This window comes from Phyllostomus hastatus, unplaced genomic scaffold (assembly GCF_019186645.2).
Source record: "Phyllostomus hastatus isolate PE091 unplaced genomic scaffold, TTU_PhHast_1.1 phas_scaffold_755, whole genome shotgun sequence".
In the NCBI taxonomy this organism is placed as follows: domain Eukaryota; kingdom Metazoa; phylum Chordata; class Mammalia; order Chiroptera; family Phyllostomidae; genus Phyllostomus; species Phyllostomus hastatus.
In genome coordinates this window covers 5,327,262-5,353,143 of record NW_025334039.1, presented here as the reverse complement: position 1 = coordinate 5,353,143, position 25,882 = coordinate 5,327,262, and the positions used below count along the sequence as shown (strand labels likewise).

General features: G+C 47.1%; 2 protein-coding genes across 2 annotated transcripts in view; both read right to left on the bottom strand.

The window, feature by feature from the left end:
* The window catches only part of NT5DC3 (5'-nucleotidase domain containing 3), a 45,732-nt gene extending 44,717 nt beyond the window's left edge, over positions 1 to 1,015 (bottom strand). Inside the window, exon 1 of the mRNA XM_045826494.1 lies at positions 731 to 1,015. Within this exon, the coding sequence (XP_045682450.1) occupies positions 731 to 935 (205 nt within the window). The 5' untranslated portion in view covers positions 936 to 1,015. The remainder of the gene's footprint in view (positions 1 to 730) is intronic.
* Positions 1,016 to 2,995: 1,980 nt separating this feature from the next.
* The window catches only part of LOC123810574 (putative tetratricopeptide repeat protein 41), a 57,333-nt gene continuing 34,446 nt past the window's right edge, over positions 2,996 to 25,882 (bottom strand). The window contains exons 9-15 of the mRNA XM_045826358.1: positions 20,403 to 20,542; positions 16,195 to 16,366; positions 13,891 to 14,038; positions 13,179 to 13,331; positions 9,372 to 9,505; positions 3,758 to 3,887; positions 2,996 to 3,665 (exon numbers count right to left, since the gene is read on the bottom strand). Coding sequence (XP_045682314.1) covers positions 2,996 to 3,665; positions 3,758 to 3,887; positions 9,372 to 9,505; positions 13,179 to 13,331; positions 13,891 to 14,038; positions 16,195 to 16,366; positions 20,403 to 20,542 — 1,547 coding nt within the window. The remainder of the gene's footprint in view (positions 3,666 to 3,757; positions 3,888 to 9,371; positions 9,506 to 13,178; positions 13,332 to 13,890; positions 14,039 to 16,194; positions 16,367 to 20,402; positions 20,543 to 25,882) is intronic.

Here is a 25,882-nt window from a genome sequence, read left to right as displayed (position 1 = left end):
GAGACAATCTTTGTGCCTGGCGCTAATATTTACACCGTCCTCTTTCTCTCTTTCTGTCTTTTCCCATTCCCCTTAGTAACAACGGAACCAAGCTCATTTTAAGTTCACCAGGCCACAAAGTAGTCGCCCCCGGCAACCCCCTCCTTGCTAAGGTTGGTAGACAGCCCAGAACACTGCCGACCTGCATTCTCTCCCATTTCAAACCCAGCAAATCCCACCTACCCACTAACACAAAGGAAAATCGGTTGGCCTCCGGGCACTGCCACCTGCCCAGCAGCCCCGATGCAAAGCGATCCGCGGCTCGTCGGGTTCGGGCTGTTCCTATTATTAGTGCTGCTTAATAACAGTGTCTAACGGGGCGTGAGGGTGACCGTCTCCGGAGTGATGTCGGCGAGCCCTCCGGGAGAGCCCACAGCGCTTCTGATGCAGATGTCTGGCTAAAAATCCCAAGAATGTATAAAACAGCTTTCCCGGCAGTAGAAAGACAAGAGTTGCAAAGTTTCTGGAGGCGCATTTTTCCGCGTTTCCCCAAATCGCAATGCAGACGCCTGGTCGCCCGCGATTGGGGGCGACCGGGGCGACCGCGGGTCACGACTGGGATCGTGCACGGGTCCGACGCACGCTTCCCGGCCGGCCGACCGCCGGCGAGAGGACCCGGCGCCCCAGCCCAGCGGGGAGGGGAGGGGAGGGTGCCCCCAGGTACAGCGGGCTTGGGGGCCGACGCACTCACCGTCCGTGCTCCTCTTCGCCTCCCGGTAGCACTGCCACAGGTAGCGCTTCATGTCCGGAGCGGTTCCAGGTGCGGTGCACAGGGGCCGAGCGGAGCCCGCACGCAGCGCCCCCCCGGCCGCAGTCCGGCATCCGCTCCGCAGGGCCGCCGCCACCGCCCTGGCCCAGGCCCCACGGGCCACCACAGCCGCCGCCGCGGTGGCCATGCTCGCCTCCGCCGGGCTACGCCTGGCACCGCGGGGCCGGAGCTCCGCCCGCACCCAGTGCTGCGGGCAGGCAGCTCCCTGCGTCTGAGCACGTGGCGGCGCGGCCCACCCCTTCAGCCGCGGCGGGGCGGAGCATCTACGGGGGCGGGGCGGGAAGGGGCGGGGCAGTGGGCGGGGCCTAGTGCTCAGAGGCCGGGGCGGGAGAGGGGGCCGGAGTAGGGGCGGGGCCCGGGTGGCAGGGGACACGCGCCCAGTTGGCCACGGTCACTTCTTGGCCCTGCGGCGTACTCGAGTGGCCGTGCGGTTGGGCGGACGCCGGGTCAGGCCGAGGCCACATGGAAAGGGATGACTCGTTGCCGGCCTTGGGCCACTAAACGTGACCCCTGCGCCGCCCGCAGAGCTCCGCAGCATTTTCCTCCCGCGGCCGGTGCCTGTCCCCTCACTCTGGAGGTGACCTCTCTCCACATTAATGACCTCTGAATTCTGGATCTCCCCTGGATCGCGGGAGTGGGTCTGGGACGTCCCCAGATCCCCAGATTGGATCCTTTCAGTACTGTGGTGAGGGAGCGTCTGGGCTGATTCGCTCGAAAGGCACCCCCCACTGCATAACCTGGAAGGCCAGCGCCCCTCAGGAGATTTCTGCCTAGCTGGGGAGGCCATTGGGACACTGCCACCCAGCTCCCGCACGCATTCACCGGCATGGTGCACTTGTCTTTTCTCAGCCCTGCTAGGCTGTCCCTGTTTTGTGCATTGTGGTTCCACCAAGGTCAAATAAACAGCAACCCCCACCATGCAACATTTCTGCATGTCTCAGCTCCTGCGGGAAAGACTGATAAGGCCCACCCAGGACCCCACTGAGAATCACTGAACTGCGAGGACTCCCGAAGCTATTAGCTACTGTTGAGCAGGATTGGGTGAGGGGAATAACTCTCAAGCCCGGCACTCTGCCTGGGAGACCATACTGTCATCCACGAAATAGGTGTGGAACGACTGAAGACAAACAGCACAAAGCTTTAGTGTAGGCTTTAGCTGCGGCGGGGAGGTTCAGGAGATGCTTCATGGAAAAAGGTGGCCTCTGGGTTAAACCATGACAGATAATAACCACTACTGATTGAAGGGTACACTGTGTGCACTCTCTCAGGCAGTAATTCAGTAATCCTGAAAACGTAGGTGCATAGTTTCTCCCATTTCATAAATAATGAAACTGAGGCTGAGAGAAGTGAAATAACTTTCCTAAGATCACGCAGCTGAGCTGATTCTTCCCTTTGGCTTCCTAATGTATGAAGTAGGATTTAGTTGGGTGTTAAGGAAGAAGGTAGCCAATAAGTAATCCTTAACAGTTAATGGGTAGTATCAGACAAATCACTGATAAAATAAGAGGTCATTAAAATGCTTAAAACATATATGATTTCAAGTCCATGGACTCTAAAGCTTTTTTAAATTTATTTTTTAAAGCTTTTTTTTAAAGCTTTTTAAAATTTATTTATTTATTTATTTTTAGAGAGAGGGGGGAAGAAAAGGAGAAAGAGAGGAAGAGAAACATCATGTGTGGTTGCCTCTCATGTGGCCCCCACTAGGGACCTGGCCTGCAACCCAGGCATGTGCCCTGACTAGAAATCGAACCAGCAACACTTTGGTTCGCAGCCCGTGTTCAATCCACTGAGCTACACCAGCCAGGGGTGGGCTCTGTTACTTTAAACTTTATGGCCTTAGTTTATTCTAATGTATATCTTTTCTTATTTGTGTTTCATTAAAAAGTTTGGGTGATAGCAATTGTTTACAAGAAAAATTAACTCATAAGTTAAAAACAGATAAACTGTAACAATATAAAGCTAACATGAAGTAGAGCTTTATAGCATTGCTTCACTACACTTCTAGATACAGAACCCTGTGCGATCAACACTCACATACCTACCATAGAAATGTGAGTCACTTAAAAATTGTTCTTCTTAGCCAAAATCTGTTACAGTATTTTTAAGCAGCTAAAAATGTATACATCTCATCAAAAAGTTCTAAATAAAGTAAGCAGAAAAAAATTACAGACACGGAAGAGCCCATGATCATTTTAATTCTTTACTAGCATCCTTTGAGGTCCTCAACAAATACTGAGATCTCTGCAAAAAACACTTCTGAGGAACAGAATGGTAATCTGGCCTGTGAAAAAGCCACTTTTCTGAGATGAGCTCTGTTATGGGTTCAGAAGGATAGTTTGTGCTAAGAGGCCATAGCAGGCGATGCTGGTACCTGTTGGTGACTTGCCCAGTTCCACTCCCCACATCAGCTGACAAAATCCTTTGCTGTGAAAGCTTTACTACATCATCCTCTGTACCCATAGATAAAATCTTAGAAAAATAATCTTTACTTTTCTCTGATGCTTCTTTTTCTGGACCATTCTGTATTTCAACAGTATTTTGTGTCTTCTCTTGGGTCTTTTCCTCAGCAGAAATAGAAACAATGGGTCTCAAGACCTTTTTCTTCTTTCTGGAAGCAATTTTTGATTTATCTGAAATTGTAGCAGGTGCCAACTCTGTGCTTTTAGCCCTCTGCAGCTTATCTGCATTTGTGCACATCGCAGAACTCACTGTATTAGGACTCTGGGCGCTGTGGTAGTTTAACCTCAGCAAGTGCTTCCACAAGGAGGTGCCGTTCCTAGAACCCTCAGCAGCTTGCCAGCTCATGCCTTGAGGCCAAAATCTCCTGCCCCGGATCCATTCAATTTCCCTTACAAGACTGCAAAAGATCAGAAATTGTCAAGAGGTTATGCACAAGACAAGGACAACCAGGAAGCATGTTTCTTTTTGAGACACAGAAGGGGAACTCACTGCAGGATTCCATGGACTGATGAATGAGAAGACCCCAGGGAAGTCGCCCTTAAATCGAGTGATCTGTACAAATAGCCCAGGGCCTCAATCATGACGTGGTGACTAGAGTCGCTTATCAGTAACTGACCTGCTGGATATTGGAAAATAAGAATATCAGTACCTTTAAAAATTACTCCTGACTTCACACATTTAAGAGAGAAGAATAAAAAACATGTATCGACGGTGGCATTGGAACATCACCTTTCCTAGTATTTCTGCCAAACACATTTAACCTGAGTCTACTTACAAGGAAACAGACAGGTACAGACTGAAGGACATTGGAGCAGGGAGGGCAGGACAAAACCTGACTCTTCACAAATGTCAGGGTCACGAAAGACAAAGCCAGCCCACTTAAATGCCCTAAAGGACACAGCCAAATGCAACCAAGGGTCTTATATAGGGAAACAGCTAGGACACTTGGGGACATTTGAATGCGGATGCACGGTAGATGATAGTCTTACCTAATGGCCAAGTTACCGGGGTTTGATCATGGGTTGTCGTTATGTGGGAGGATGCACTTGTTGTGCTCAGAAGACACAGGCTGAAGTATCTAGAGATAAAAGTGTCCTATCTGCAACTTTCAAATGGTTTAAATAGAACTATGGTTGTGTGTGTCTGTGTGTGTACAAAAGACAGAGAATGCAAATGTGTCAAAAAGCGTTAACAATTGGTGTGAATACAGATGAACGTTATAGAGGTGTTGTTCATTATGCATCACCAGAGGCCACTGTCAATAATCTGATATAATTCTCTATAATGTGTTAAAAGTTAAAAAATGTACATTTTACAATCTAATTTGCAAGTGCTGTTCATTTATTCAATTTATCCATTCAATTTACCCATAAAAGGCAGCTTTTAAGGGGAAGAATTTACACCATTGATTACAAACATAATGTAAGGCTGATGGGGCATCGATCCGAATATGTAACAGAGAGAGAGACTGCTGGATATTAAGGCTGCAAAAAAACACTGACCAATGAATGACCCTGCCAGCATCCCTGTATTTACAACAATAAGAGCAAATTTATGTGAGTAATTACCATCCATCAGGCCTCTATAACCTTGTAAGGTCTAAGCTATCATCACCTGCCTTTTTCTTTTTTCATTTGCTCTTTTTACTAGGACACGCGCCCACATGGTTCAGAAATGAAAAAGTATAAAGATACAAAGTGACGAGTTTATCTCCCATCTCAGTCCCCATCTGTGCAATCTACTCCTAAAGTGCGTGTCCTTCCAGAGAATCTGTGTGTGTCCAATGTCTTTTAAAGAGGAGAAAACAAAGGAGTTAAGTAACTTGCTCCAGTTGCTGGGAAAACAATCCGGGGGGTCTGTCTCACGCCCAAACCCCTGCTCTTGACTTCTACACTAGGCTGCCTCTTCCCCACGACTGGCCTTCTGAGCACCAGCAGTGGCTCCCGCTTGCAGAGATGTTCTCTCTCTGCAAGCTCTGCTTCTTGAGTCATAGCCCAGGTCACACGTTGCCCGCAGCTTCTGCTGGAAATCTGATAGAGAGCTTCAGCTGTTGTCTCTACTGAGCAATCTGTGGCCATTTTTCTTCGTTTTGAATTATTGTCGTGACTCCCTGGGATGCTCTCAGCTGCCCCAGTCTAGCTCAGCGGAATGCTGAGTTCCCCCGCTCGGGATGGCCACGTTGCATTGGCCTTCATTGGCCTTAACAGGTGACAGTGAAGAAGAACAGAACCAGGAAGTCTCATGGCGTGGCTGAGCAAGAACTCATTCCCAGAAATCCTCTAGACAGCGGCAACCAGATTCCACAGACTGTTCATGGGGAGACTGAGGCTGTCACATGGATCAGCCGCTGCACACACCCTATTTCAGCCTCACGCCCCCTCGACTCTCCCTCGGTCGGTCACATACCTTACTTAGGTCCTCGGGATCTGTACCCTCATGACCCGTTCTGGATCGGTACCTAGGGATTTGACTTCAGAACGTTCTTGAACAGTCTGATTATTCTTTCTGGCACAAGCATAGTAGCTGCCAGGAAGGGACATCCTTGTCTCAGGCCCAACTCCAGTCCACTCTGTCCTCCCTCAGGGTCAGTACCAGCTGGGCAGCACTATGCAGCCTGGTGAGCCCTCCCAGCCCGGGGGGAAAAAAAAGGCCATGATGGGTTCATTTAACTTGGAGAGAGCCCACTGACCCTCCTCCCACTTCAAATCTTCATTGAGGATGTGTACACTGTTGGTTGTTTGGCAGATATCACCTCACTAAATCTTCAGAATAACCCACAGGCAGTCATTATTATTCCCTTTGACCGATAAGAAAATTGGGAGTCAGGGAGGTTATGTTCACAAGCCTAGAAAACAGCAGAACTAGGATTCAAATCTAGGTCCCTAGTATCCAAGGACCATAATTGCTAGAAGTCACATTGGTTCCTTACATTTTCTAAAAAAAAAAAAAAAAATACAGCTAGGAAGGAACCATCAGTTACTGTTTCCATTTTGTTATTCTCCATGGAGCCACACCCACTTTATTTTCAACCTTGTGTGAACTGAGGGTGGGAATGCAGGGGAAGGTCGAGCTAACTTCCTTGAAAATGTATTCCCAAATTTTCAATGGTGAGTTTTCCTAGTCCCCCCCACCTTTTTTCAGAACTAAATAAATAAAGTGGTATCTTTATTATTTCCTCTGGAAAGAGAAAGCACCCTGATTCATCCTCCCTTGCCTTTATTCATGCTGATCCTTCTTGCCCGGAATGCTCCGCCTCACCTTCTTCACCAGGCAGACATCTGTCAGGACTCACGGCCAAGCCACTTCCCCTGGGAAGTCTTCCTGTTGCCTGTTCTGCGTGCTTCCCCACGGCGGCTCTCAATGTCAGCCGTGGACGTTGCTATGGACGCGGACAGCACGTATCTCATTGGACCTCAGTTATCTCTCACATGCTTATCCTCCCAATGAAACCACAAACTCCGAGAGCCCACAGACATGGGAAGAGCATGGGATTCAGGTCAGAGGACTGAGTCTACTGCTTGCTGCCTTCGAGGTTTCAGAAAGCCACTGGGTCTTTCTGAGCCTCAATGATTCTAATGTCTAAGTCAAAGGATTCTCTGCTCATCTGCACTAGGGTGGGTCATATGACATATCTGCTATTCCTCTGGCTTTAAAATTAGCTGAAGAATCATCTAGAGTCCCTTCCAGGTTTAAAGACTGTCCCAGTTTGTGAGAGCTATTTGACTTATTCCTGCAACCAGGAGCATTTAGAAGTTTACAACCCACTGGAAATGATTAAACCCATACGACAAATGAAAAGGAAGCTCTGTTCACACAAGCTGGATTGCCGGATTAACCAGGGCCCTCTGTTTCCTCCACACACTAACTACCTGGTGCCCAAGGCACCCCACGTGCCTGCAACTGGCAGGCGCATCCCTACTCCACTGGCATCCTCTGCTCCTAACTGTTGGGTGCTAACATGACCTCGAGTCAATTGGGTTTGTCAGTCTAATTCTGGTCATTGAATTAAGCATGGTACAAACTAGTCACCTACGAGCATGAAATGAAAAAGAGTTGTTCTCTATGAAAAACAGGCTGAACGCTTTGAAATTCTTTCAAATTATGAAAGGACAAGGCAACCATAAAAAAAACTGTCCACTTAAATGGGGAGAAAAAGGTAGCAATCTAGAAGGATCTTGCACACACTGCGTCACAATCATCTACGTTCTCACTCCACAGAAGCCAAAATTAGAAATGGTGGGTGATGCATTGTGGGGAAATGGTGAGAAAGACGACATCTAACACCAATCCGAGGACCCATTAAGAAAAGACTTTGATCCTAAATTTAAGATTGGGGGCGGAAGAATTGCAGCTACATGTTTAAGTTAAAATTACAATGCAAATGTGGTCTACATCACTTACCTGACTTTTTGGATGAAGGCACCTCCTGCTACAGAGAAGTCTCTGGCTGAGCCGAGCCTTTTGAAACCAAATGTGAAGAGGACTGACTCACCCTAATGAACGTCACCCACTAGAGCCATTGTTTAATTTCTTCCTTCGACAGTGACTGAGAGGGCTGGCATTTCTTCTTGAAAACCACCCCGGGGAGAGGGAAGTCACATAATGTTCATCTACCACACTGCATCCAAAATAAACAATTCAGTACAGAAAGCTCAGCTTGACCCAGTGGAATATGAAAACCCACACGTCTGGTTTTTTTGCCCCCTGAAATGGTTGCTCCACAGGCAGATTTAAACCAGTTACCAGAGAAGGATAACAGTGAGATGGCTTTGTGTCAGAGGTAGCTTGAAACGTACATCACAAAAACCCTCTTTCATAGTCAAGATTAGTCCTAAAATCTCTAGAGTTAAGTTTTATTAAGTTAAGACGTGTCCTTGAAGCTGAGATGTTGAGTTAAGACATACCAGATATATAAGTTGAGATGAGATAAGCTGTAAAGGATCTATTAAACAGAAAGAGATTTCACTTTTGAATAAGTGCCTCACAAAACCGTGATGGGAAGAATTAAGATTTAGGATTGAACACCCTCTCTCAAATCCATCATTTTAACATGAGCTCACTATCATCTCGTGCATAAAAATAGTATGAGGATAATTAAAATCTGAGTTATCATGGCTGGAAACCCACTATTTGCATACCCGTTGGTGGATTACACAGTATTCTACACGTTCATCAAATGCAATAGTACAAGCCTAGGGAAGGCGCCAAGACTTTTCAAGCTAGCAGTTATCGTCGTTTATCTATAATCCAAACTGAATTCTAAAAAAATCAGTGGAAGATTACTGTTTTCAATAGGTTAAAATACCATTGAGGCCATTGCCTTTGCTGTTCTTAGCCTGGAGCCCAGCCAGCACTTCTGTTGCGTGCCCAGGCCCACTGTGCAAACACCCAGAAAGGACCTGCTCGCCCCCTCCCTCCCCTTCCTGCATCGATGGGAGCACCATTCCTGCTGCTTTTTGAAGATACGAAGAATACATCACAAGAACCTGTTCAGTCTGTTTAAGAGGTCAAAATACCCACATTGCAAAGAAACAGAACATGAGTGTCAGAAAAGGGTCCTTCGAGCCCCTTCATGACTCTGAAGACACAACACTGTTTTAGTATATTTATTAAAAATCTCGTGGGATGACTCAAGATGTGCCTCTGTGGTCTGTGGATTGCTTTCAGGTAAAGGCAAGTGAGACCCTTCAGGCTTCAGGGAAACTTCTACAGGGGACTCCCCTTTACCTACCTAGGAGAATGTAAATTAGGAGCCTACCAAAGATAACCTTTCTGACCTATCCATAAGGCAGGCCTCTCACTGTCTTTATCATCCCACAATGGCCTGCTGGTGCCACGATCTGGGACTTCCCAGCCTCTGAAACTGTGAGAAGGCAGGTCTTGCTGTTTGAGCCACCCAGTCTACGGTGTTCCATTAGAGTAGCCCCGCCAGACTGAGACACTTCCCTAATGAGGGAAGGTAAACAGGTAGCAAAAAAAAAAAGTTGAAAGTATGTGGAACAGTTGCTTGCTTCACAGATGACATCTTTTAAATAAGCAAAGTATGCCAGTGAGACGCCGAGAAGTCACCTGCTTCTAACAGGAACTAGACCAGAGCAGTTACCTAATTTACAACAGGTATCGCTTAGGCTGATGCTCAGCTGCTTCCTGACCAGCGAAGAATTGGCCAGAGTGATTGCATTTTCCTTTATTTTTACCACTCGTTTATAATATTCAATTGCTTTCTTCATTTGGCATCTAGAAAAGAGACATTTAATTAAAATTTTGCATCAAAGAAGCATTGTCATCATTCATCCATTCATTCATTCACTCAACAAACTTCAGAGCACTGGCGCTAGCGCTGGTGGCCAACGTGCATAAGACTCATCCTTGTCCTCACCGAATTTCCCCATGCAGGAGGAGAGATCGGACAGCGACGCAGAGGACTGACCCCTCAGGAAGGGCACTGAGTGCAAACCTAGGGTTTGGGACTTCAATATTGAAGAGTTTCATTGAGAGAATGACGTGATCTAATTTGCATTTTAGAAAAGTCATCGGGGTGGACGTATGGAGGATAAACGGAAGCAGGCGAGGCTGTAGGCAGGGAGACCAGCGAGTCCAGAGGAAGGTGGTGAGGGTCTGAGCTAATGCAGTGGCCACAGAGGCGAAAGGAGACTGGCTAAGCCTTGGCGTCACACTGAATGTTGTGTGCTGGGGCATGGGGCACGTGGACACGCAGTAGGGTGACACGGTCAGGGCCACAGGTCTCAGTCAGGCGGGCCTGGGCATGACGCGGTCGGCAGGCACACACTTCCCGGTGCTAATCCCGCCTCTACCACTTAAAAGCTGGGCGAGCATCTAAATCGCCTAAACCTCAGTTTTCTCCTGTTCAAAATGAGGACCATCAAGTGGTTGTGATGCTTACATGAGAACATGTATGGAATGTGTTTAGCACAGCGACCGATAATAAATATCCTGAAGACGGATCATTAAGAGGATGCCTGCCCTGGGTGAAGGAGAAGAAGAAGCATTTTGTCGGGAGAGGGGCTGGATGCATTCCCTCTTCACAATATTGACTCTGAAACACCCAAATGCTCTGGGGTACCCAAATGGGCATGTCCAGCAGACAGGTGGGCGCGCGTGCGGGCAGCTGATGACAGGGGTCTGAGAAGAGAGACGAGAAGCCATCACCTCCTAGAAGGTCGGCGGAAGCCCCGGCACAGGTGAGGCTGAGGCGTTAAGGCTGAGACAAGCACGGAGCCCACGAACGGAACCCAAGAGAACACCGCCATTGGACACGAGTCGGGGAGAGAAAGAGGAAACCCACGAAAGAAATGGAGAAGGTGTAATCAGAGGAGATATCTATGAAGCGGAGGGGGAGGGGGGCACCTCAGAAACCAGGAGGGAGCTATCAACACTCAGATACGTCAGCAGGAGAGGACCAACACAACCGAAGCGCAAAGGGACACGTCTGGGGTGTTCCTGATGACTGCCACGGGAGCGGACAAAGTGGAGGCAGGGAGGGTTGACGTCAAGGGACAGCAAATGAGACGTGAGGAAGTGAAGGGACTTGTCTGCGGAGAGGACACTGAGGAGTGAGTGGACACAAACTTAGAGTGGGTGACGATCGCCCCACTGACAGTTTGTTCATTCTTCTCTGTCCTGTTCTTCTTTTTTTTTACTTTTAATTTTTAAATGTCAACTCATTTATCCATCCCTACCCATCCCATTCTACAAGGGCCTCGGGATCCCTTGGGTCATTTCTGCAGTGCGTGAAAGGTGTCTCGGGGGGCGGGGGGGGGGCCCTCGCCACCAGGACATGAGTCCGGTCGCACTGCAAAATATCTCCCCATCTTGACCAGTGTGGAGGATTCATGGCCACCTGAGAACAACCTTCAACAAGGAAAAAGGCTTCACGGTAGTTTCAGAAGGCGGACGGTTGGCAATGAGCCTGGGAAGGAGGCATCCAGGCCTGACCCGGTCCTCCGGCACAGAGGCCATCCTTGCGGACCGGCAGCACCGGTAACCGCCTGTGATTCACGCCCTGCTGGCTCTGCCTTCGTGCTGGAGCAGCCGGGAGGCAGAGATGACTCAGCGGGGACGTGTTCAGGTTTTTCATTGACGAGACAAGGGTTCTATTGTCAAGCTTTTTGTTTCTCTAAAGAAAGTCTTATTCTCTGCTCACAGTGCTGCTCTTCAGAGAAACAAAAGGAGGCTTATGTGGTATCAGATGCCTAAAAAAATCACCTGCTGGGGAGCAAAAGCATACTGTGAGCCCCAGCGGTTGACTCTTTCGGTCTGTGCCAGGCATTCTGCTAAGCTCCTTACACACAGCTCTCCACAGTCAGCCTGCGAGGAAGGTACTGTGACCGCCCTCCTTTCACTGATGAGGAAACGGATGAGATACCGACGTGTTAGGTGGGTGCCCAGGCCCTCACGGTTACTAATTTGAACCCAGGCACCAGGGCCCCAGGGCTCACCACCTCTGCACTGCCCTATCACACCAGTAATTTTACCCCCAGGCACTCCTCTATTTGAACTCTTTTAAAGATACATACTCTTAGAAAGGGTTTTAAATATTAGAGACTACCAACAGCACATGCTTCCTGGGAGCAAAAGCTGGAAGAGGTCGGTTTTCTGATAAAAAGTGAGAGGAAAACTATCTCGAGAAAAGTGGAAAGCTCGGGAGACAAGAAAGACACAGAACAGGGGAGTGCAGGAGGGCAGCTACCAAACACATGTTTCCAACTTTACGATGTAACTGCGCCCATCCCCGGCCTTGGGTCGGCTGAACTGGCTATGGAGGGTAGAAGCCAGGCCCCAGGAAGGGCATGGTGCATAGGTCTCTCTCCGGACGCACACAGGATCTTCTCCCACGCCAGCCTGTCAAGAGAAGTGGTCAGACCTGGCCGATGCTAACACTGGTCAGATCCAGAGGGAGATTCCTGCAACCCTCGTTTAAACGCAGATGCCGACAAAGAGTTTCCCCCTTGACCAAGCTCGCCTGAGGCTCTTCTGAGCTTTATCTCCGCTGGCCCTCGACTTCCGACTTCCACGGCCATCTCTGCGTTGTCCAGTGTGAGCAAGAAACCTGCTAAGTCGGTTTGGCCGTCCTTGCTCTCTGGTCCTCATCGGACACCTTGCCACGGTCCTCATCCTGCACCCCAGCTGGGCTCTGAGCAGCCTGGCCTGCCTTCCGCAAGAACCCTGGGAGTCCCTTTAGGCAGGATCCCTGTTCACCCCTGCTGTTTCCTCTTGGTAATTTTCCACCTACTCACACCCCCACCCCACCTTTCCTTGCATTCGGAGCTGAGTCCAGTTTCCCTCCCCCTCTGCAAAGCCCCATTACTGTGGGCCCTACAGGTACCTGTCATGAACAGTCTGACAAATGGCTGCCTTGACTTTCTGGGACAAATGTCATGGATAATTTTGCCTCTAACAGCCTCCCATGGGGAGCTGAGGAAGGCCCCACACATCGCAAGAGAGTCAGACGACTCCCTGGCCAGGAGAGGGGGCGGGAAAGCATGGCCTGAGATATCGCGGGCTGTGGCCTGGGTCTGGCAGAAGACACACACCAGCGGGCTGTGGGCAGAGCAGACGAAGGGCTGAGACCTACACAGAGGCCCAGAGTCAGTATGCCGTCCTGGGAATGGTGCTGGGGTCCACTCCCTGTGGCATCAGGCTCCTCTGTGCTTTCCCTGCTGCTGAAACCTCAGTGCAGGTTGTGGGCCCAGAGCTCCTTGAGAACACATTATGGTCAGTGTCCTGACGAGTCAGTTGGGACAGAACCCTCAGGCACAGTGAGTCCCTCTGAGCCTGGAGCCAAGGAAGCAAAGCACCCCTGATGGGTGTCCCCAGACCTGCCTGCCACTGGGCAGGGAGGTGATGGGGGGGAGATACGCTTACCTGAAACAATTTCATAAAAACTTACCTTTCATTATTTCTTAGCGGAAAAAATAGTAAATCTGCTAAAAATTCCATAATTTCTCCAACTAGCATGTTTTTCTCCCCAAACAAACTTCTCCTGATATTTAGGCCGTCTTGAAGTTTTGTTTTTGCAAGAGAACTGTTTCCAGCAGCAAATCTGAAAATAAAACACACGTGTCACTCACCGGGCATGGTGAGCGTTGGCTATGTTCATTGTGCTTCCGACACTAATCCTCACAAACACCCTGGGTTTTGTGTGCGAGGGCACAAAACAGCAGAGCGCTTCCCAACCGTAGAGATGCAAGACCTTCAAAGTGATTTATGAGAAAATGTGTGTCTTCATAAGAAACCAGAGCACTATTCCCAGCCTCAGCACTGCTGACATTTGGGGCCGCATAATTTGCTGAGGGGGGCTGTCCCTTGCAGTGTAGATGTTTAGCAGCATCCTTGGCCTCTGCCCACCAGATGCCAACAGCAACCCCCAGTCACGACACAACACTGTCTGCAGACACCAGCAAAGCTCCCATGGGGGGCAAGGTTGCCCCTGGTTGAGACCCGCTGACCCAGAGGATGGAAATACTTCAGTTCAGCTATTCTTAACCCAGCCAGTGAGGCGGGAAATGGATTCACGAGTGTGAGTTTAGTATATCCATCATAACAATAAAAGCTAGTAGAGAAAACAAAAAGATTCTCAAGAGAAAAAAATACATGTTTACATCAGAACACCTTCGGTGTATTTCATGGTGGCCTGGTCGCGGGGGTGGCCGTCCAGCAGGCAGGAAGTGTCGGCCGCGCATTCCACGATGCGGTTTTCCTTCAGGTACTCCTCGGGCGCCGACTTCGCCAGGTTGTTCAGGACTCTGCCTGCAGGGAAGACATTTTTGCAAAGAAGAGGATACTTAATGCTTCCTTTTCCACAAAAGAGATAACAAGACAATAGGCAGAACATTGAATATCATTTCCTCATCACTGCCAATAGGGATTTTTTTTTCCCTTAATAAATCAATGACTGGCCTACGCACCATGGGGCTTGGTTTTCACATGACATATTTGTGTGTGTATAGCCATTATTGGGCCAAAGAGCTAAGACAATAGATTGAAACCAAATTCTGAGTCTGTTTTGCAAATGAACAGGTCAGAAACGGGGTGACAGAGGTAGTGACCCCGGTTGTCACTGTGATAAGGAGTCCTGCAGAGGGCGGCCAGTGCGAGAAGAAACAGTACAATGGTACAGCCTCGGGACTGCAGGCACGTGACTCACTCAGCCCCACACACCCAGGCGGTCAGGCCTGGGCTCCGCCTGGACCCACAGCACCTTGAGAAGTGCCCTCTGCAAAGGCCAGCATTTTGATCCCTCTATTGAGAATTATATATTCTGACAATAATACAGACTTCTGAAAAGTAAAAAGTGTTTTCTTCTGTTTATGATTACTTTTAAACATGTTTGTAATTTATTTTTCTTTCTTCTTTTTAATCTTCACCCGAAGACATGTTAAGAGATAAGAAGGGAGAGAGAGAAACATCTATCAGGTGCCTCCTGTATGTGCCCTGACTAGGAACTGAACCTGCAACCTTCTGGTGTTTGGGATGACACTCCAACCAACTGAGCCACCCGGCCAGGACAGGACGTGTTTTCTAAGCTACGCTTTGTTGGGAAGAGAGAAAAACGTGCTAAGGTTCCCAGAAGGTGTTGTTGCAGCACTACTACTCATAAAGAAAAGCAGATTCAACTCTCCGTGGGATGAATCCAGTCTTAATTACAAAGGACTACCACTGAATTGTCAAGAAGCCTCTTTCCTATCGTCAGTAGTACCTCACTCATGGACCAGTGCCCACTGCTCCCCTCCCCTGCCATCCACCCGGGGCCTCCCACTTTGCACGTGGGCAGGGAGGGACACCCACGTACCTGGCCTCCCTGTGTCCACTCTCACTCACCGTGAAACCCATCCTCCATACAGCAGCAAAAGTGATCTCAAAACACAAATCAGATGACATGACGCACCCTGACTCCTGGCAATGGCTTCCCCCTGACACTGAGAATAAACTCCAGATGCTGGGACCAACTGAAGGCAGCACAGAGCGTGCTGTGCCAGTCCCGAAGCTGGGCCTAGCTTCTGCTCTCCCTCCGGGGATCCTGCCAGCCACCACTCCAACAGGCCAGGCTACCCCCCTGGAGGAGGAGGGACACGTGGCCCAGACACCCCCGTCCCCTCAGCTGGACAGCCACCAGACCTCTAAGTGGAGCCCGCTCCAAACAGCCAGCCCAGTGGCCCTGCCAGCTGATCGTGGGTACTTGCCAGAGCCCACCCTGGACTGGGGGAACCCCGAACCCCACAAAGGCCCATGAACAATAATAAACAGCTGCTATTTTAAGCTGCTGAGTTGTGAGTGGTTTTGATATAGCTGCTTAAATCAAACGTAGGTCTAGAGTCCTTTAGTTTAGTAGGACTGTCAGTCACAGGGTCAAAAATGTTTAATATCTCTCCCACTGAACATTCTTTTTCTGTATTAGTGGTGTTGCAGTGGCCTCCAGCATAAAATAATGCCTTAACTGCATGCAAGGCACTGTCCCGTGTGCTTTACAGTTTCCTGTGAACACCTCCAGTCTCATCACAACGTGCTGTGCACATGCTATTTTTATCCCTCCCTTACACACAGGAAAACTGGGACCAACCCTGGGACCCAGAAAGGTTAAGTCCTGACCCTGAAGGTGCAGAGCTAGGAAGTGGAGAGGTAGGATTCGAACCTAGAAAGGTTGGCTCAGAGGCGAACTCTGGATTTCCAGTTTACTGCTCAGAGCCTTCCTTCCTGAAGCTCATCACAGCAGCCTCCGTCGTTCTAAAGGGGTGGTCGGTCACCCGAGGAGTGCTTTCTGGTCAACCCTCACACATCCACCCACCTGCCAAAATAATCCGACACACAAAGCCACACTTCACTCCCCTTTCTTTGTGAGTGAGCCTCGCCTGGGAGTCTGACCCTGAAACACAAGAGGTTACGCCCTCCGCACATACCCAACCAACCTTTTTGCTTCACCAAGTCCTGGTTGTCTTTTAGGTCGCTGGGCGAAAATTCCATCAGCCTCAACCATGCTTTGTTGAAATACTGGAACCCTTCCTCGGTCATCCCTATTTCCAGGTAGAGCTCCCCCACGGCGGTCTGGACTTTGAGAAGCATGTCTGTGGTGCTCTGACTCTGTAGAAAATGAGGACACCATCCCTGAGGGGACGCAGCATTAGGCCGGCCGCCACAACCCCCCCCCAAGAAAGGCTCCTTTCTTAATAAACTTGAAGAAAACTGTATGCTTCATATCATTTTTCAGGGATGTCTAAACATTTATGAAGTGTTGATGATAGGAAAGCATTTATTGGGAGACACTGCAAACTAAAAATAAATCTTGGAAAATGTTTTCCCTGGTTGTTAGTGGTAATAAAATTTTTGAAGATAGGAATAATGTGACAACGTCTTGCAGATGTTAAAGGTCCCAGCCGTTTAAATGTTTAAAATGTATCATCATCCTTTCCACATCCAGCTTTCCCTCTGGCTTCCCCCACTTCTGTTGACCAGATTCAAATCCTCAGGGTTTGCTTGGTTCATCCCATGGCCACTGTCATGGCCAATCAGTCTGAATGGGGCAGAACCGCCCCCTGCAGTCACAGGGCGGCTGACATCCCCCAACTCATCAACAGGCCGCCATGGTCCTTCCAACCCTGAGTCTCACCGCCCCTACCACCAGGAACACCAATCAGCCAGTGAAATGCAGTTGGAGCTAGTCTGCTTCCTCTCTCTGAAGACAGGCCTTATACTCTCCTCTTACTCCAGACCTTCTACTTCCTGAGGGCAGGGGGCCCACAATCCACGCACCAGGCTCCGGGCTCCGGGCCCGAGGGCAGTCAGTAAAGGTTTGCTGACATTCACAGTGATTGCAAAGCACAGATTCCATTTGCTTCCCAGGCTGCAGACTGAAGTGGCCGCCACCCTCTGTGGAGCACGGGCCGAACTACGCTCCTGCCATGCCTGACCTTGACGGGTGTTTACGGAGACTCTTGGACACAGGGGTTATTAGTCCTCTGCTGCAGTTTTGGGAAACAGAGGCTCAGTGAGGGTAAATAAGTCGCCCAAGCTCACATGGTTCACAAGGGGGAGAACAGAGGCATCCCACCCAGAGCTGCCTAAGCCAAAGCTCTCTTCTGTGCATTTGCTTAACAAAGGAACCTCTGACACAAAAACCCTTTGGTTTCCTGCTGCCTGGGGCACCTCCTGTGAAACAGTAGGGGAAAGAGTAGCAAGACCTGCTTTTGTAACAAACGTAGCTTTTGTAACAAACGTACCATTTAAATCAGGGTTTCTCAGCACTGACGTTTGGGGCAGGAGACCTCTGGGCTGCGAGGGCCGCCCTGTGAGTTGTAGGGTGTGTAGCAGCACCCCTCACCTCCTCCCACTAGAGGCTGGCAGCACCCCCACCGAGCTGTGACAACCAAAAAGGTCACCAGCATTGCCAGGTGTTCCCGGGGGGACAACACTGCCTCCCAGTAGAAAACCCCTGCATTAAAATTTTAAAATATCCTAGGCTGAAGAAAGTTTAAAAGTGGTATACAGGATGTATGCATCACAAATAACAAGATCTGTTATCAGGCACGTATTTCTTCTTTATTAGACTTTATTTCTTTATTAGAGAAAGGGAAGGAGAAAGAGTGTGAGAGAAACATCAACTGTTTGCCTCTCGCATGTCTCAAACTGGGGACATGGCCTGCAATCCACGCAGGTACCCTGACGGGGAATCGAACCAATAACCTTGCAGTTCTCAGGCCAGTGCTCAACACACTGAGCCACAGCAGCCAGGGCCTCAGGCACATATTTCAAAGAAGCTGTGATTGCCCAAAATAGTTTTAGAACTTCTCTTCTGGAAGTGCCTGCAGAGCCTAAAGAAAATTCTTATAATAGTCTCCATGGTGGCTAGTCTCAGAGACCTGTCTGAAAACTATTTTGAGAATGGGATCCTAAGACCCATGCCTCCGGAAGGAGTGCAGAGAGGAGTCCCCCTCTCTGCATGCCTGAGCTTCGGCACGCGCCTGCGAAGCCGGCCAAGCCGGCCGTATCCCGTCACGGCCAACGTATTCCACAGGCTGGGCTTCACCACTAATGTCAGTGTGGGCATGGGCTTCCAGCAAGAGGGGGAGTCCACGCTGGCAGACGCTGTGCCTGCCCGCCTCGTGGCTCTCTCCCCACCTCCCAGCACAGTGCTCGGGCTAGGCGAGCCCCTGCGTGAATGTCCGCTGAGCGAAAGGCTGAGTGAATGACGCCACAGTCAGATGCTCACTGATTACCTAACACAATGACTAGTGTTTTCCAGACACACACATGTCAGTGATGAGAACCTGGACCTCGTGGGGAAAAATCACCTGGTAAGGGGGAAATCCCACAACCATAATAAGACACCAGAGAATCACTGGGCTGTACTCTCTAAAAGATGAAAGAGGGGTCAAAATAGCTTCAATCAAACTCTTAATATATATAGCCTGGGCTTCAATTACTTTATAACCCATAGACAGTAATAACAAAATGGCTACTCGTTCTTGACACCTCGCTATGTGCCACACGTTGTGCGAAGTGCTTTGTGCCCTGTCTCCGCCAACCTGGTCACAGCCCCAGGAGACGGGCCGCAGAACCCTCAACAATGAGAACTCCCTGAGTCAGGGGTGAGCATCCTTGCCAAGGCCCCACGGCAGTGAACGCCGCAGAGCTTTAAATCTGGGTCAGTCTGCAAACAGCCCGGGCTCTGTTCACTGCTCCATGCTTCCTTCTAAGGACACAGAGTATTTGCATATTCAAATGGGCTCATTGATACAGTTATCACATTTCTTAAGCGCCCAGAGGTTGTCCTGTGCCATAGAGGATACCAACATTGGTAGATGAGAATGGTCTCTGCTGTTATGGGACTTGCACAGTTGACTCTTAATAAACCTTGTTAGGTGGAATTCCTTGTGCAGAGCTGTGGGCCAGGGGGATTGGAGGCAGTCTTTCATGAAAACCTGAAGGCATTTGCTTTAAAATAAAGACAGCCTTGTCTTGGATTACACTGTATTTGGTCCACAAATAATACTGAAATCAGTAAAAATTTAGAGTTTTCTTAAAGGGCAGTTAAATGTCGTCCTAAGCATGGCTAAGAGTTATATGAGTGAAACTTTCATTGTGTTCAACAAAGCCGAAGGTTCATATTTCTGAAAAAGCAAATCAATATAGATAAGATAATCGATCAACTTTCCCCAACACTTTATGAAAAGTGCAATCAAGTCTGCAACCAATCTTTTATTAATTCACTTCAGTCCACCACTCAGCTTCCCCTTCTGCTGGAAGGACATTCCTCCCCCCCGCCCCAAATGAGGCCTGTTGCTAGGCATTTGTTCTATATTGACGCCCATCTATTTACTGCTACTTGTCATTCATATACAGTTTAGGGCATGGATTAAAGTCATTGCTTCCTCATTAATGAACTTAATTCATTGATTTCTCCATTTGTGGGCTACATTGAAAAGGAACACAGGTCAATGATATCTAAAAATATCTAACAAAATAATAAAAGGAATAATGCTTGAAGGGTTCAGTGAAATAAGCCAGTCAGTGAAAGATAAATACCATATGATCTCACTTACAAGTGGAATCTAGTGAACAAAATAAACTAACATGCAAAATAGAACTGGAGGAATGGACACAGGACAGACTGACAGCCATGAGAGGGGAGGAGGCAGTGGGGCTGGTGGAAAGAAGGGGGAGGGATTAGTCAAAGAGCAGAGATGCAGGACCCACAGACACAGACAACCGCGTGGGGATTGGCTGAGGGAGAGTGGGGCGGGATGGGTGGAGGGGGACAAAGGGGGGAAAATTCAGACAACTGTAATAGCTTAAACAATAAAATATTTAAATGATTTTTAAATCTACCTAAGAGGTTCCCTTTCAAAAAAACAAAACAAGCACCCTGGCTGGCGTAGCTCAGTGGATTGAGTGCGGGCTGGGAACCAAAGTGTCGCAGGTTCAATTCCCAGCCAGGGTACATTCCTGGGTTGCAGGCCATAACCCCCAGCAACCGCACATTGATGTTTCTCTCTCTCTCTCTCTCTCTCTCTCTCTCTCTCTCTCTCCCTCTTTCTCTCTCTCTCCCCTCCCTCCCTCCCTCTCTAAAAATAAATAAAATCTTAAAAATAAAATAAAATAAAATAAGTTCCCACATCACCTGCATTAACATGCTCTCAACACTCAAGAACAACTCTTCCGCTTCTTTGGTCTTGCCCATCAGCTTCAAAAATCTTGCAATAAAGAATATTAGTCGGCACTTGTCTGTGGCAGTGGCCTCCAGAGGCCCACATTCCAGCACTGGAAGAAAAGGAAAAGCAAATAGTCCTAAATCACACTGGAAGAGAACAAAGAATCCCTGTTGCTGCCTCTTGGTACAGGAGTTAAATATATTACCCATATTTTAGTGTAGCTCTCTCAAGGGATCAGCACTTTGCTTTTATTAAGGCTTACTTATATTACCAATTATTTTAAACAATGACATGAAAAATAACTCTAATGGTTTTAAATCACCTTGGTATGTAAATTTTGAAAACCAGAGGGTCGAAGAAGAGTATTTCTATAGCTCAATCTGAAAATCGCCGTAATTTGTATTTGGGGGTGCTTTTCAAGCAAGAAGAAAGAAAGTGTTTCAATACCTTACCCAATTCTGCCCTCTGTTGCAACTATCTTGAATTGTTCTTTCTTTAACAGAAAGTACAGAATGTTAAAAGAACAAAATAAGGAACATACTTTGTGTGCATGTGTGTGTGTGGTTATATCTTACTATGCACAAATGAAAACATATAGACTTTTTGAACTTGAAGGCCCAATTAATACATGGTACTTCAAAGGCATCATTTTCAGAATTCTCTTCCCAAATGTCCCACTAGCTGAACCTCTACATTTACCCATCTGTTACATTTCAAATTATCGCGCCTAATGTGTTTGATACCACTCTGCTCCTTGGTCCACATTCGCTCCTCTGCACGAGCTGTAGGCCACCCAAACCCGAGTCCCCTCCTGCTTTCTTCCTGCCAACTTTTCCGTGGATCACCATCCATACACGGAGTAAATATTTACTGAGCATCTATGTGGGAGAGGGCATTCTAGGTCCATCAGCACAGCAGATGAGGTTGCAGCCCTCAGCCTGCAGGGATGCTGGGAGGCTTTGAACCGTAGCTAAAGAGCCTCAGGCTAGAGCACAAAAAACGAAATCAGAGTCCAGGGAGAGTGAGCGCTGAGGGTCCAAGAAGTTTGTCCACGGTGGCTGTCCAAGTAAAGGGGCCCGAGGTCGGACTGAGAACTGAGGAGTTAAGTCAAGCAACAGGGAACCTCGGAACTCTAAGCAGCTGCTCAGAGTGGGCAGACAGGGATGGTCTACACAAACAGCCAAGGAATGCGCTCCTGCCCACGGCCAGGCTTTTGAACATTCCAGAAGGATCGTTGGGTCCAGATTCCTGCCAAGGGCTCAGGCGGGACTGGACAATGCCCACCACTATGTTTAATACTCAATTCAACATTCCATGTGCTCCAAGAAATTTTCATTCACAAACCTTGCTTATTCTCATTGACCGCATCCTCACCTTCACTCACTTAGCACCAGAGTAGAGTTGCAATCGATGAGAAAGTAATTTTTCTTTTTATAAACCTAATATGTGCACATTAGGAAAAATTGAAAAATATAGAAAAGTACAAAGAAAAATTAAATTCCCTCATAATTGCATCATTCAAAGATAATCTCCATTAACCTACAGCTGTAGATATTTCTGATCTTTTGTGTGTGCCCACACTAATTTTTTAAAATTAAAGTTGGAATGTGGTGATCGCAGTGGGGAGAAGGGTATAAGGGGACTAAATGGTAATGGAAAAGAATACAAGAAAAATAAATAATTTTAAAAAACCATTTCAACCTGGCTGGCGTAGCTCAGTGGATTGAGCGCGGGCTGGGAACCAAAGTGCCCCAGGTTCGATTCCCAGCCAGGGTACATTCCTGGGTTGCAGGCCATAACCCCCAGCAACTGCACATTGATGTTTCTCTCTCTCTCTATCTCCCTCCCTTCCCTCTCTAAAAATAAATAAATAAAATATTAAAAAAAAACATTTCAACCCTCAAAAACTTATTAACTAACTAAAGTTGGGATCATCTGATACATAATGTTTCATGCCTGCTTTTTGACCTCCATATTCAACATCGATATGTCCATTCCACACTGGATGGTGAATAGATATTGAACATAATATTCATGGTTCCTGCCCTTGCATAGCTTCTAAGCTATTGGAAAACACCTTGTAAATATTTTTCCACAACCTTAAAAATTGTTTGAGGATACACATACTTATGACTGGATCGTATTCCATTTTACAGACTACCATTGGCCAACTCTTCAGTATTATAGAATCTCATCCAGTGAGACTTCCTGGCAGAAATCTTTTTAAACCTCCCCATTTTCTTAGAGCAGCTACTGGAAATTTAATAACCCTCAGGATATTAATCTTTTTAAGACTTTCAGTATATATTGCCAAATTGTCCCCAGAATGATTGTGCCAATTTAAACTCTTCTTGTAGCATGAAAAAGTACCTATTTCCTCACACCTTTACCAATATTATTACTATTTTAAAAATTTCACTATACAAAACATCATTGTCAGTTTGGTACCTGAAAAATATCACCCTATTTTAATTTGCATTTGAAACAGAATATTGTATTTATTAACAATTTATGTTCTTCATCAACTCTAAGCACCATCAAGTGCAAATCTATCCCTATTTCAGAAATGTTCAGTTTCGAGAAAGCCTCCTTCTTAGAACCAGTGGAATCTGGTATTCATTCTTTAGTGAATTCAATCCTCCAACAACAATTTGCTGAGCACTTTGAGTACCTGCTATGGGCCAAGCACTGTCCTGGGCAAGCCTGACCAGACCTGGGCCCGGCCAACTGGGTTGTCAGAGGGCCGGGGGGACTGACCATCACATAATCATGCAGCTGCATATACATGCAAACTATGAAAAGAACCATGAAAGAGATGGTGGTATGAATTCAGGAAGGGTTTCCATGGGTTGGAAACTGATCTGAGAGTTAAGAAAAGAATAGAAGGTTTTGAGGCAAAATGAGGGAGAGGGTGTGGGAAATTCTGGACAGTGAAAAGGATGCATGCAAAAGCCATAGGGCAGGAAAAGAGCATGGCCTTTAGAGAACTGAAGGGTGGAGACTGCAGAGCAGAGACAGCATGGCGTTTGGTTCAAAGTCAGGATGGAGACATAGGGAGGAGCCATTCAGCAGCCAGACCATGCCTGGTGCTGCTCCGGGTGCTGGAGATACAGTGGTGAGCCCGAGAGGCAGGGTCCTCCTCTCAAGGAGCTTACATTCCAGTGGCTGGGCGGATAGGGGGCAGGGGAGAGAAGAGCAGAGGGACAGAAAACAAGACGAAGTCAAGTAGCAGCAAAAGCTATGCAAAGAGTTTAAATACGCTAACATGATCTAGAATGACAATTGTAATATTAGATTGAGAAGCCACTCTGAGAAAGTGATAACCAGAAAGAAGTCGTACAACAAATGAGTAGGTAGAGTCTTTCTGGCAGAGGGAGCAGCTGCTGCCAAGGCCCAAAGGCAGAATATAATTGAAGGACAGAGAGAAGGCCAGGGTAGCTGGCATCTAGAGGTCAAGGGGAAGAATCCGACAAATGATGCTACCCAGACATGCAGGGGCCATGCGAGGCATTGCAGGCTAAGCTGAGGAATTTAGACTTTAGAATTAGTGCCATAGCAAGCCATTGGAGTGGTCTTCCTCTGCGAGGTGACAAACCTGGTTTACATTCTTAAGAGCTCATCCTGGCTACTTAGCAGACAATAGACTTTGTAGGAACAAAAATGGAAATAGCAAGACGCTTGGAGACTGTTACAATAGGCCAGGAGAGAGGGGAGGGGGGCTGGGGCTCACTGCTGGGCTCAGGATGTCCCCTCTCATCGCTCCTACTCATCATCATACCAGGAATCCTAGCCAGTGCAGTAAGACAGGAAAAGGAAGTAAAGAAATATTCGGGAAGAAAAAATACAATGGTCTTGGTTCACAAAAGATATGACTGTCTATGTAGAAAATCCAAAATAAAATAAAATAAAATAAAGTCAACAAAATACTCCTGGAACTAATAAGCAATTATAACAAGGTTAATATACAAAAAGCCAATTGTTCTGTGTACCAGCATTGAACAAGTAGAATTAGAAATTTAAAACACAATGTCATTTATTGTAGCAACCCCAAAATAAAGTACTTAGGTAAAAAATCTAATAAATCCGTACGTGGTCTATATGCAAAATCTATGAAACTCTGATGAAAATATCAAGGAAGATTTTTAAAAACAGAGAGACATCCCATGTTGATGGATTGCAAGACTCATCACTGTTAAGATGTTTGACCTGTAGATTCACTGCAGTCTCGATAAAAATCTTCTGTGATGTCCAGCTGATCTTTGACATAGTAGCAAAGACAATTCAATGGAGATAGCCTAATTGATAAATGGTCCTACAACAATTACACATCCATGTGCAAAAAAAGGATCTAGACACAGACCTTACACCTTTCACAAAAACTACTCAGAATGGATCCTAGATCCAAACATAAAATGAAATACTATAAAACTTTCAGAAGAAACATGGAAGAAAAGCTATGTGATCTTGCATCTGGCAATGGCTTATTAAATACAACATCAAAAGCATAACCCATGAAAGAAAATATTGTGTTAAGACTTTATTAAAATTTAAAACTTTTGCTCTGTGGAAGGCATAGTAAGGAGAATAAAAAACACAAACGACAGAATAGGAGAACATTTTTGTAAAATATGTATCTGATAAAGGACTTTTATCCAAAATATACAAAGAACTCTTCAACCTTAACAATAATAAAGATGCCGAGCAAAATAAGCCGGTCAGAGACAGACAAACACCGTGTGATCTCACTCATATGTGCAATCTAGTGGACAAAATAAACTGACAAACGAAATAAAGACAGAGGCATGGATACATGGAACAGACTGACATCTCAGAGGGACGGGAGGCAGGGGAGACAGGAAGAGATTAGCCAAAGAAGACGCATACGTCTACGCATAGCCCACGGACCCAGACGACAACGTGGTGAAAGTCAGGGGTGGAGGCTGCGGGGGCAGGGGGTGCACAGGGGAAGAAAATCGGGGACATCTGTAATAATGTCAGCAATAAAAATATATACAAATAAAAATAAAGATCATCTATTTTATACATTAAAAAATAATAAAGATGTTTAATGTTATTTGTCATTATGGAATTGCAAATTAAAACAACTATAGCATAACCACTACACACCTACTGGAATGACTCAAATTTGAAAAACTGACCACATCAAATGCTAATCAGAATGCAGAACAACATCAACTCTTATTCACTGTCGGTAGGGATGCAAAATGGTGAAGCCACTTTAAAAGACAGTTTGACAGTTTCCTATAAAGCTAAACATTGTTTTACTGTATGATCCAGCAATCATGCTCCTAGGTGCATTTACCCAGCTGATTTAAAAACTTATATACATACACATATTTACATGCAAGTATGTACAGCAGTGTTATTCATAATCAGCAAACGCTAGAAGCAACCAAAAAAGTCCTTCGATAACTGAATAGACAAACTG